Below are 13,570 nucleotides of genomic sequence, written 5' to 3' on the forward strand. Positions count from 1 at the left end.
GTAGGGACAGGAAACATGTACCCTGCCAGGGAATATCTAGGAGAGCCTACTTAGGAAAAGGAAGATGGCATTGCAACCATGGTGCATCAGTAAGCTTGTGGGAGAATTTCAGCAGGCAGTTCTAACTAGAACTGGGTGTAGATATGCCTTCTGTGTTCCCAGAATTTTGAAACAGGAGCCACACCTGGAAGAGGGGGGCCCGAGACTCATCAGGCTATTCAGAGAGATGACCTCAGAATAGGAAGACATGAGTTCAAGTCCCACAGCTCTGTGAACCTTGGCAGGTTGCTTTACTTTCTCTGGTCAGTACTCTCCAGTCCATTACTAAAACAGTTGCTAATCTGCATTAATGGAGCAGATTTTCTCACTGGAGTCTCCTTATGCCAGTGGAATCATAGGTTCTTACCAAAATAGACAAACAAAAAGTATATATTAAAGTAAAATAAACATATGTAGTCCTGACAACTCATCCAAGTTCTAAACTCATTTCTAGCAGCTTACAGGTCATGTCGACCTGGATGTCCTATGAGCATCTTAATGTTAATATGATCCAAACTGATCTTATTCTCTTTCACCAAAATTGCTCTTTTTGACTTTACTCTTTCTGCCAGTGGCTTTGCCATTTGCTCAGTTTCTCCTCTCTGAAATGTGTGTGGTCTCCGACTCATCCGTTTCCCTTCTCTCACTTCTCCATTCAGTTACCAAGTGCCTTGATGGCTATTTCTGAAAGATCTCTTGCACAAACCCCCTCTTCTCTGATTTTTCACTATCCCAATACCTGCATTATCAAAACAGCTTCCTAACAAGTCTTCCCACTTCTACTCTTTCTCCTCCAGCTGAGCTTCCATAAGATTTCCATTCCCATTTTGTTTACACATATTTCTGATTTCATTACTCCCTTCTTCAAAACCCTTCAGTGGCTTCATTTCATGTTCTCCTTAAAGCTCAGACTCTTTTGCTCAGCATTCAAGGCTCTACACAATGTGTCACTTCTCAATTTTTTTTTGCAAGGCAATGAGGGGTTAAGTGACTTGCCCAGGGTCACACAGTTAGTAAGTGTCAAGTGTCTGAGGCCGAATTTGAACTCAGGTATCCCTGAATCCAGGGCCGGTGCTTTATCCACTGTGCCACCTAGCTGCCCCCCACCGCCTCTCAATTTTTAAGACCTTAACACATACATACCACTCTCCTCATTTCCACTTCATGTACATCCCAACTAAATCTGACAACTTTTTATCTTCATGATGCACCTCATGCTTTCCCCATCCAAATGTCTTTCCTAATACTGTTCCCAGTACTTAGAATGGCTTTCTTCCCCTTCCTTTGCTTATTGAACTTGTACTCATCTTTCAGAAGCCAAGTCAGATGCAACCTCCTCTGTGAAATCTTCCTTATTCCTTTCAGTTGGGAGTGTCCTTTTCTCTTCTATACCTAAAAAGTATTTAATTCTGCATTACATTAATGTACTTATTATTATTCAGTATTGTAGTTACCTGTTCATGCACTACATTTGCCTCTACTTGATGGTAAGCTACATGTGGTACTGAGTCCTATCACACTCTTTCTGGCACCTAGTACAACACTCTCCAAACTAGATGCTTTAAGAATGTTTCCTGAATTTAATTGATACAATAAGTAACATTTTTTTTAGTCCTTAGGGTCGTAGACCCTTCTGGTGGTCTGCTGAAGCCAATGGAACCTCTCTCAGAATTGTATTTTAAAATTCATAGAATAAAACAAATAGGATGAAAAGGAAATTAATAATGTAGAAAAGCAGTTTCCAGTATGTATGTGGTGTGTGTGTGTGTGTGTGTGTGTGTGTGTGTGTGTGTACACTGATGATATTGAAATTCAGTTCTCATTCAAAGATCTCTAATGGTAAGGAGATGGATGTATGTATGCATGTATGTGTGTATATGTGTATGTGTATGTGTATATGTGTGTAGAGAGAGGAGAGCTGAATTCCAATATTAGTTTTCTTTGTTCTATACTATCTATATGTGCATATACATGTGTATACACGTATATAAAAGTTTGTAAACACCAGATAATACTTCTGATAGTCCAAGATTAAGCAATAAAGCAATCATCAGTACTTATTGATGCAGGTATTTCATTCTGTCGATACATATCATAACCAATCCATGCCTTTGCATTCTATACAAGTCTTGTCCCTCTCTCACCACAAGTCCTACACAAAAGACACAGTGTACTGATGGATTTCTCTTTACCTTTACACATTCTATGAGTATCCATGGAATACTTAATCTGTCTGTTATCCTTTGTTCTCAGTATATCATTAGCTGATCTTTTCCCCTCATATCATACATTTCCAGATTTTATCTTTTATGTTACTTTTAAGACAAAGGGTCAGAAAGGGAAGCAGATAAGTATATAACGCCTACTGCATGCCAGTCACCATAATAATTACTTTACATTTCTCTCATTTGGTCCTTGTGACCATCCTGTGAGGTACAGGGTCACAGCACTGATCATTGGCAGTATGCTATTATTTAATTCTGCCTACCATACATTTATCCATTGGTCTTTGAATCACTCATATTTTTGATTCTGCAGCATCTCTAAAACAGCAACAACATTTATATAATGTCTTAATGTTTTCAAAGTACTTTGTAAATATTATCTCATTTGATCCTCACAACAACCCTGGGAAGTATGTGATATTAACGTTCCCATTTTATGTGCTATTATTGTTCCCATTTATGAAAAATTAAGGCAATCAGTGTTTAAATGACTTGTCTAGGGTCACACATTTAGTACATGTTTGAGATTAGATTTGAACTTGTCTTTCTGATTCCAGATCTAGGGTTTTATCCACTGTACCATGTAGCTCAGTCATGTTCCATGATTTACAGCCCCGCAGCATTTCTAGAAGAGGATTCATGTCTTAAAGATGTGTTTTCACTTCAAGAAGTTGCCTGGAATTGTTCAAAGTGAAGCACATTGTCCCACCCCACTTTAATCTCTTATTAAATTCTGGGTCAACTACTTATCCATCTGTATTGCCTGTCCAAGATGTATATCAAGTAAATTAATCAAATTGTCTATCCCACTGCATAAAGGTAGTCTGATCAATTGGCATTCTTTCTTTTTGTTGTTGTTGTTTTGTTTTTTTTTCCTCATTTAAATTGTTAGGCTGATCCCTGGAGTTGTCATGGATCTCATTAAGGTGACTGTGAATTATTTAGGGACTTGATGCAATCAGCATACATTCATCTGCAAACAAGGTATCTTGTGAGCTATAGGAAATCCTTTTCCCATTTGGTCTTTGCACAAGAATCTGTAACAATGGAGAACCACCACCACTACCAAAAAAATCTCCTGAAAACTGGAACTTGATATCTAAGTACTACATATTTTAGTATATAACAGTAGTTCTTAACTTTTATTTGTTTTGTCAATGGACCCCTTTGGCAGTAAGATGAAACCATATACACCTTTTAAAAATCATGTTAATAAATGCATAAAGCAAAATACATTGATTGGATTGCAAAGGAAAAAATATTGAACTAGTTATCAAAAAAATTTTTAAATAGTTCACAGGCCCCAAATTAGAACCCTTGATCTTTTAGGGAATAAGGCAGATAGCAAACACCATTGTATGTAAGAGAATAAGAGTGTCCCCCCCCCAAAAAAGGAAGAAGAATGAATCTCCACTGTTTTGGACTGATAGGGGATCAGTGAATAAATAATAATTGCATTCATGAAGGAATCTTATATGATCCTAACATGTATATGAAAAATATTTTATTGAAGGAAAGGATTTTAAGGTTGCATTTTATTCCAGTGAGTCAACAGTTTTTGGGGGGTTTTCTGGTTTTTTTTCAATCATTGTCAAAAGCAATCAAATTAATAGAATCTTGCCTTTTCTACACCTTCCCATCAATTTTGTGTCTATGAGATATGGCCCATTGTAGGAAACTGTTTATAAAAGCTTATTCATTTCTTTCTCATTATTATCAAGGACACGCTTAATATATGTGTGCATTATTCTCATAGAGACTTTATAGAATCAAGAGAGTCGCCATGAGAGTCCATGGCATTCATCCTCTTGATTGACTTTTGGAGGACAGGGTAATCATGTCATTTTAAAAACTTTTTTCCATTAGTTTTCTCTCATTCTTTTTTCAAATGACTTAAAAATATAACAAACATTTCTTTCAAAATTGTGTGCTCCACAATGTGGCTTTGTTCTGAAAGTAATACAGTAGAAATGGAGAAATGTCATATAGTGTAAAAAAGTTGTCTTGGTTTTTTGTTTGGGTTTTTGTTTTTTGGGTTTTGGGGTTTTTTTTGTACTGAGTTGTATAATGCTTCAAGAATCCATGATTGCATGGTTTGGGCATATTTTTTAAAGGATAACTTTTTCTCTGCTGGAGATTTTTAATTCTTATCTGGATTGTTGGAAAAGAGCCTTATTTTCAAAAAGACTATTGGAAAACAGTCTTAATAATGCAGTGTTTAATGGTAGGCTTCAAAATGAGTAGGAAATTATGTGTTTGATGTTATACAACATGTTGCATTGCAGAATCAAAGAATCAGCAGGAAACTTTAGCTTTGTAATCTTTTTAGTAGCCATTAGAGCTATTTGGCAAACTGTCCAACAGCACAGTAATACAAGTTTTTGTTCCAAGCACTGATGCCAAAGAGGCTAAAGTGGATCAGCTCTATAGAGATCTATACCATCTTCTAGAAATAACAATTCCCGCCCCCCCCAAAAAAATGTCACATTCATCATAGGGGATTGGAATGCTAAAGTAGGAAACTTTAAAAGGATACTTAGAATACCAGGCAAGTTTGGCCTTGGAGTACAAAATGAAGTAGTGCAGAGACTAATAGATTTTTGTCAAGCTAACTCACTGGTCATAACAAAACACTTTTTCAACAACGCAAAAATCAACTTTACAAATGGACATAACCAGATGGTCAATATCAAAATCAGATTGAAGAAGCCCTATACAGTCAGTTAAAACAAGACCTGGAGCTGACTGTAACTCAAACCTTGAGCTTTTTATTGCAAAATTCAGACTTAAATTGAAAAAAGCAAGAAAACCTGTCAGAACATATTGGTATGACCTATATAACATCCCTTATAAATGTGAAGTGGAGATGATGAATAGATTTTTTTTTAATTTTTTTTGTTTGTTTTTTTTGTTTTTGTTTTTGTTTTTTGGTAAGGCGATTGGGGTTAAGTGACTTGCTCAGGGTCACACAGCTAGTAAGTGTCAAGTGTCTGAGGCCGGATTTGAACTCAGGTACTCCTGATTCCAGGGCCAGTGCTTTATCCACTGTGCCACCTAGGTGCCCCGATGAATAGATTTTTAAAGGATTAAATCTGGCAGAGTGTCTGAAGAACCATGGACAGATGTTTTTTATATTGTAGAGGAGGCAGCAACAAAAACATTCCAATTAAAAAGAACAAGAAAGTAAAATGGCTATGTGAGGTTTTACAACTAGATGAGGAAAGAAGAGTAAAAGAGAAATAGAAAGATATACCCAACTAATGCAGAAAATAACATGGAGAGATGAAGTTTTCTTAAATGATCAGTGCAAAGAAATAGGGGAAAATAGAATGGGAAAGATGAGATCTTCTCAAGAAAATAAGATTTATCAAGGAAATGTTTCAGGCAAAAATCGGCATGATAAAAGACAAAAAAATTATATTTAGCAGAAGTAGTAGAGATTAAGAAGAGGTGGCAAGAATATACAGAAGAACTATACAAGAAAGACCTTAATATCAATAATAACCACTATGGTGTGGTTTCTTATTTAGAGCCAGACATCCTGGAGAAAGAAGTTAAGTGGGTCTAAGGAAGTATTGCTAAAAATAAGGCTAATGGAGGTGATAGAATTCTAGCTGACCTACTTAAAATCCCAAAAGATGATGCTGTCAAACTTCTGTGCCCAAATATCCCAGCAAATCTGTAAAATTCAACACTGGCTACTAGATTGGGAAAGAGCAGTTGCCATCCCAATTCTCAAGAAAAGTAATGCTAAAGAGTATTTATATTATACTCATTTCACATACCAGCAAGGTTATGCTTAAGATTCTGCAAACTAAGCCTTAGCAATATATGAACCAAGAATTACTAGAACAGGCTACATTTTGAAGAAGCAGAGGAATTAGAGACCAAGTTGTGAACATTTGCTGGATTGTAGAGAAAGCAAGGTAGTTCCAGAAAAACATCTACTTCTGCTTCATTCACACACGAAAACTCTTGACTGTGTGGATCACAACAAAATGTGGCATATCCTCAAAGAGATGGGAGTTCCAGGTCATCTTACTTGCTAACTGTATGCAGGCCAAGAAGCAACAGTTAGAACCTAAAATGGAACAACTAATTGGTTTCAGATTGGGAAAGGAGTAAAATACGGCAGTATATTGTCACCTTATTTATTTAACTTACATGCAGAGTACATCATGCAGAATGCCAGACTGGATGAATCAAAGACCAGAAATAAGATTGCTGGGGGAAAAAAGCAACAATCTTAGATATGCAGATACCACTCTGATGGCAGAAAGTGAAGAAAAATTAAGAATCCTCTTGATGAGGGTAAAAGAAGAAAGTATACAAGCTGGCTTGAAGCTTAACATAAAAATACTAAGATCTTGGCAACTGGTGCACTAGAGGGAGAAGAAATAGAAGCAGTGTCAGATTTTATATTCTTGGGCTGAAAGATCACTGCAGACAGTAACTGCAGCCCTGAAATCAAAAGATGTTTGCTCCTTGGAAGGAAAACCATGGCAAATGTGGGCAGCATACCAAAAAACAGACATCACCTTGCCAACAAAAGTCCTTACAGTCAAAGCTATGGTTTATCCAGTATCAACATCTGGCTGTGAGAGATGAACTATAAGGAAAGCTGAGCACCTCAGAATTGCCACTTTTGAATTGTGGTGCTGGAGAAGGCTTTTGAGAGTCCTTTGAACAGCAAGAAGATCAAATCAGTCAATACGTAAAGAAATTAATTCAGACTATTCAAATACTGAAGCTGAAGCTTAGCTACTTTGGCCACCAAATGAGAAGACAAGACTCATTAGGAAAGACCCTGATGTTGGAAAAGATTGAAAGGAAAAGGGCACAATAGAGGAAGAAATGGATAGATGGTGTCATGGAAGAAACAAACACAAACTTCAAGAAATAGTAGAGCTTAGAAGGGCCTGATGTGCTATGGTCTCTGGGATCATGAAGAATTGAACAAGACTGATTGACTGAACAACAAAAGAGCTATTTGGAAGTTACAAGAAAACTCAGGGTCCTCTTTCTTCTATATTAGATATATGACATAAAACATAATGTCATTTATGTGTAACCAATTTTTTTCTTAATTGATTTTTATTTCCATTGGTGAACTAGCCATATACCAATGAAACCAAAGGCCCATTTCCTATCCCTGTTCCTAACAAGATTATGACAAATGCATATATACATATGATCTCTTTGATAGCACATCTATCATATCATAGGCTCTAGTGACAGCTCATAGGTTGATAACACCTTAAAGTTTGAGACATTTTTTCCACAATACTGGACAGTAAGTAGTATGATTAACATTACAGTTTTAAAGAATAAAACAGAGGCACACAGTGCTTTTAACAATTTGCTCAAGTTTGCATAGCCAAAAAGTACCTAAGGTGCAATTCAGATCTGGAGCTTCGGACTCTTAAGTCCATCATCTAGTCACTCCAACCCTCTCATGTTGTTTAGTCGTATCAGTTATATCTGACCATCTGTGACCCCGTTTGGGGGTTTTCTTGGCACAGATACTGGAGTGGCTTGCCATTTCCTTCTCTAGCTCATTTTACAGATGAGGAAACTGAGGCAAACAGGATTAAGTGACTTGCCTGGGGTCACAAAACTAGTAAGCGTCTGAACTAAAAGATTAAACCATTTTCCATGTCCTCATAGGTGATAGAACTGGGTTGAAACTCAAGTCCTTTAACTTGAAATCTAGTGCCATTTCCAGTACATTGCTCCAACTCTAAACCTTTATCAAAGAAGGCAATTCTACCCAAGCTCCAAATGTCCTTTGCCATTTTGTTGACTTTTTTAGTCTACAAAGGCCATTATTTTCATGATTATTTTGCTGAAGGAAGGAGGTGTTATATTATAAAATGGGGTAATAAGTACTATAACTAGAAACTAAAGATGAAAGCCTAGATATATAAATAGAATGATATGTGTACACTTAAAGTTTTAAGGATACCTTCAAATGTGTCTTTTAAGAAGACACTGAAAAAATTAAAATTAAATCAATATTTACAAATATCACAAGTACAATATGCAGAGTAGTAGAGAGGGGAGGGAGAGGAAGTGCCTAGGAGAAGAGCTTATCTAACTTGTTCAATGCCAATTTCTAATTCCAATGCTCTCTCCTCCTTTCTTCCTATTGGTACCAAATGAACCATGCCAGCTACAGCTTAGAATCATATTATCATTGGGCTCTATGCCCATATGTATCATTTGACATGTTATCATTATCACTGGACTCTGCAAAATGTATATAGAATTATGTCGAGTTGTTTCTGGTGATGCTAAAATAGTTTTTTTTTTGTTTAGTTACTTTTTTTTTTTAAATGAGGCAAGTGGGGTTAAGTGACTTGCCCAGAGTCACACAGCTAGTAATTGTTAAGTGTCTGAGGCCAGATTTGAACTCAGGTCCTTCTGAATCCAGGGCCAGTGCTCTATCCACTGAGCCACCTAGCTGCCCCTAAAAATAGTTTTTAATTACTATGGTTCTAATATTACTTTAATGTTGGCATATAGTAAGTAAGGCTAGGGTGAAAGATGAGTGTGTAGACCTACAGTTTTATGGATGTAAGCAGCTCCCAGTATGAGATTTCCTTGACAAAATCAGGTTGGTACCTTCTGTGGCATTTCTAGTCTTAGAGCACCACTAAGCAGAGCAGCATGGATTAAGTGATGTGCCCAGTGACAGACAGCCAACATGTCAGAGGTCGAAAACAAGCTACTGAAGTATTTTTGCAAAAACAGTGCTTATGTATTTCCTTAAAGAGTTTAGTTATCCATTGGACACAATATTTCTATTTGGCTAGCTGTCTTACACCTTAGCTCCTAAGATAAGCAAGCACGATTTACCTACTTAACAGGAAGAACTGACCTTCTCAAGTCCAGCTGGATAAAAAAAAAGCCTTTGCTCATTTTGAATTTAGGTATTACTGCTGCCCCCAGAGGAACAGAGGTGTTCCTTGTTTGCTAGTCATGTGTCTCTGAGGTATTATTGGTGTTATTTTTAGAGAAATTCCCTTGGAATTAGGAGAACCAGGTTCAAGACCTGACTCTGACATACATTAATTTTGACCATAAGACAATTGATTGTCTTCTCAATGTCCTAAGCAACACTCAGATATCATCCATTATAGGCAAGTAACTCTTGTGACCCCCCCCCCCAAACCTTTTCTGTTGCCTGTACCTTAGGGGACTAAAAAAATCATATATCACATAGGAAATCCAGTATTGAACCAAAAATAATGTAATCCTTTAAATTACATTAAAACATATGTCAAATTACATTAAAACATATGTTAAATTACATTAAAACATGTTAAGTTACATTAAAATAATGTAATAAATGATGTTATTTTATATATGAACCTCTCATTTGATTTTTATTAATGTTGTTGCTCTTGGGGGTGAAGAAATCAGTTCTATGAGTCAATGCGGAGTATAATAATGGCAAGCAGATGATTTTGTTTCCTGAGTCCAATGATGGAGGGACAGTCGTCCAACAACATGAGGATGGCTGTGATAAAACTCAGACTGGACCAATGCAAACCCTAAAAACCTTATGAAAGCCACCTACAAATTTGATATTCATTTGAAATCATTCTCATTTTTTATCCTCAGCTGGGATAATTTTGTGAGTTTACTTGGAAGACGAATTATCAATTTAGGATGATTTTTTTTTTAAATCTAAAAGGTTGTATATGAACTTTTTCCTGAATTTGCTACCTTATTTGTCTTTGCAGAGTCACAGGCGGTGAGCTCTTTGAGGATATAGTGGCAAGAGAATATTACAGTGAAGCAGATGCCAGGTAAGTGACTCCTTCATAACATCTGTGTTAACATTTGGCCTTTGGAATCCATAAATACTCATGTTAACATGGACAGAATAATCACACACTTGGTGTTCTTCAGAAATAATATTGAGATACCTTGACCTTTGGTCACCATTAGTGCCAACCTACTGATATCTGACCTTTCTGAGGTTCTCTAGGAACATCCTTTTTTGAAGAAAAAAATCCCTCTGCTCTAAAACTGAATTCTTGTTCTCATTAATAGTGGTAATCCAACCTCTTCAGGCACATACTTAAACAAGCCTCTAACGTGCCTTCCAACTCTAAATCTATGTGTGATCCAATGTCTTTATCTTGAAATCCTGGCACACCAAGGAATACTTGTCCTTCCTCCCCATCATTAAAAGGGTGATTAAGAAAATGTTCTTATTTGTACATGCATGTGCTCTTCACATGGTTCCCACCTAGAATGGGATGTACATTGTCCTGGCATAGAGGTTGGCATGAATTCTTCTATATTCAATATCGACAGGTGACAACAGACAATAGCTTCTTTTATCCATGAACAATTACTCGTGTGCACGGGCATGCATGCCCATGCAGACACACACATATGCACATTTAATAATTCAAATTTCTAGTTCAAATTTAGCTCCAATATGCTTTTTAAAGTTGTAGAGGGAAATGCCACTACTTCAAGTGTTTTGTAGGACTAATTAAACACAACCACCACTTAATTTTTAAAATATGTCATTTTTATTACCTTGCCAAGGTCAAATGAAATTTCCTGGTAATTGACAATGGATTAAATGGGGAACCAGTGGGATTTATTTTGTTTGTTTTTGTTTTTTACCAAACAGAACAAACATAGCAGCAGCATCAACACCACCAAAACCTCAAAAAAGGTTTTGGAAATAACCACATACCTATTTGCTATTGGAGAATGAAGATTTATACCAGGAAGGTAGAAAAGACAATTAATTTCTTAAAAATTTTGTATTAGAATACCTCATTAGGCAAATCCTATCAGTGATATTTCAACTCAATAGCCATTTATGAAGCACGTACTTTGAGGCACTGTGTTTAGAGTTAATAGAAAATTGAGGGGCAGCTACATGGCGCAGTAGATAGAGCACCGGCCCTGGATTCAGGAGTACCTGAGTTCAAATCCGGCCTCAGACACTTAACACTTACTAGCTCTGTGACCCTGGGCAAGTCACTTAACCCCAATTGCCCCGCAAAAAAACAAACAAAAAAAAAGAAAATTGAGACCAAAGACTATTAATAGTATGAAAGGCAATTGTCTCCAGAACTCAGACCATTCAGTCTGAGTAATTTATAGTGATCATTAACACTTAATCTGACAGCTATACATTAAAATTTCCCTCCTTCATGGAGGGGGAGAGTATATTCTAAATTTTTTTCTTTGTCATCCCCGTGTATCTGATTAGAATTTCCAGGCAGCATGAGGCCTTCATCCATGTTTTGCCCTTTCACATTAAAAGTAGCAAATTATTGCAGGAGAATCATATTTAAGGCACAAAGGGAGGAGATGTGATCTTCCTCCATCCCAATGTAAATCAAATTTGTAGAAGATTGACCTAGAATGGTTTCCTAATAAAGGTTTATTTTTCTCCTATTCTTCATGGAATAAAGAATTAGACAGGATTTTTGCTGGTAAAAAAAAAAAATAGAGGGGAAATTTCTTCTTTAGATCCTGTAATTCTCTAGGACTTCTGAGTGTTATTTCACATGAGAAGAAGAAATCTCTAGTATCCTATCTTTAAAGCTTTGACCTAATCTTCAGGAAAGATCATCAAATAATTCATGGTAGACATGCAGGCTCAATCAGAAGCAACCTTTAAAAATAGGCCCATAAAAAATAAATAAAATAAAATAATAAATAGGCCCATAAACCCATTCCTGCCCACATTTTGACCCCAGATTTCATGACAAATATATCTTTAATAAGCTTTACCACTGATTTGCTAATTTTTAAAAGTACCTTTTATACCTTTGAAAATGATTGTGTTCATTAAAATAAGGTAGGTTTGATATAAAATTACATTGGCATTAGAGACTAAGGAATAAATGTTGGAATCATTTACAAAAAGAATAATGCATTTCTTTTTAAGTGATGAGATGAGCACTGTTCAGAAAGTGAAATAAGAACATATATAGGGGGCATCTTGGTAGCTCAGTGGATAAAGCACTGGCCCTAGATTCAGGAGGACCTGAGTTCAAATCCGGCCTCAGACACTTGATACTTACTAACTGTGTTACCCTGGGCAAATCACTTAACCCTCATTGCCCCAGAAAAAAAATATATAACTTTAAGCAGGAAGAGCCATCCAAAACATTAAATAATTGCAGTCACTTATAAATGCTGTGCAATGAAAAGACAGCCATCTACAATGCAAGAGCAAAGGTGCATTTATTGTTCTATTAAGTGTTACTTTTAAAAGATCATAGGGGGCATCTAGGTGGCGCAGTGGAAAGAGCACCGGCCCTGGATTCAGGAGGACCTGAGTTCAAATCTGGCCTCAGACACTTGACATTTACTAGCTGTGTGACCCTGGGCAAGTCACTTGACCCCCATTGCCCTACCAAAAAAAAAAAAAGAAGAAAAAAAAAGATCATGATCAATTGATTTTTAATTTTCATGTGGCTATGTGATCACAACATAATTTATTATAGGTACAATTTTCTTTGTCGAAGAACAGTTTTATGCCTTGGTTGAATGAATGAATTTTCAATTTTATAATTTTAAATGTTATACTAGATATGTGACCCTGGCAAAATCCCTTAACCTCTCAATGCTCTAGGCAACTCTCTGAGACTATATGTCACAGAAAAGATGCCAGCCTTCATTGAAGGAAGGAATTTCCTCACCTGGAAGTTTCTCCTCTAAATTAAATCTCAGGACCCCTGTTTCTTTTCCTATCCTAAACAAGAAAGGTAAAGATCCCCACCATCCCCACCTACACACGAGTTGCATAACAAAATTTACAAGTGTGACCAACATGTTCAGCATTCCTATGAGTTAATTGGTAGTTAATGGCAGGCACCATATAGGTGCCAGTCAATGATTTTCCCCCAGTTTAATTAGTATACCATTTCGTATCAGTGAGCCTTTGACAAGTATAGAATGAATTGTGGATTTTGACAGAGTAATAAGCAAGTGTTCCTTTGCTGTTACTGTAAGGTTAATGACATTTAGCATTTACTATTCCTCTCTGGGAGTATTTTTTTTTAGTTGCGCATTTATAAAATAAAAATAAAGACCATTCCTCACCTTGTTACCTGTGCCATAGCCCAGAGCCATTGGGGGTGGGGGTGGGGGTGGGGATTAATGAGCAGAGCTTCTTTTAACAAAACTTTGCCTGTGCTATTTGGTGACTAGTATTGGTTTCTCCCCTGATAATTGAAAGAACCTTCTTTCAATTCAGAAAGAGGAGTACTTCATTTTTTTTCCTTTTGTTTCACCTTTACCACTACTTCATCCATGTT

The 13,570-nt window shown here is 36.6% G+C and overlaps 1 protein-coding gene across 7 annotated transcripts in view; it reads left to right on the top strand.

Moving 5' to 3' along the window:
• CAMK2D (calcium/calmodulin dependent protein kinase II delta) overlaps positions 1-13,570 on the top strand; it is a 364,907-nt gene that overhangs the window by 256,567 nt on the left and 94,770 nt on the right. For all 7 annotated transcript variants that reach the window (XM_043969913.1, XM_043969907.1, XM_043969912.1 and 4 more), the window contains exon 5: positions 10,013-10,078. In XM_043969913.1, the coding sequence (XP_043825848.1) occupies positions 10,013-10,078 (66 nt within the window). The remainder of the gene's footprint in view (positions 1-10,012; positions 10,079-13,570) is intronic.

Source organism: Dromiciops gliroides, chromosome 6 (assembly GCF_019393635.1).
Source record: "Dromiciops gliroides isolate mDroGli1 chromosome 6, mDroGli1.pri, whole genome shotgun sequence".
Lineage (NCBI taxonomy): Eukaryota > Metazoa > Chordata > Mammalia > Microbiotheria > Microbiotheriidae > Dromiciops > Dromiciops gliroides.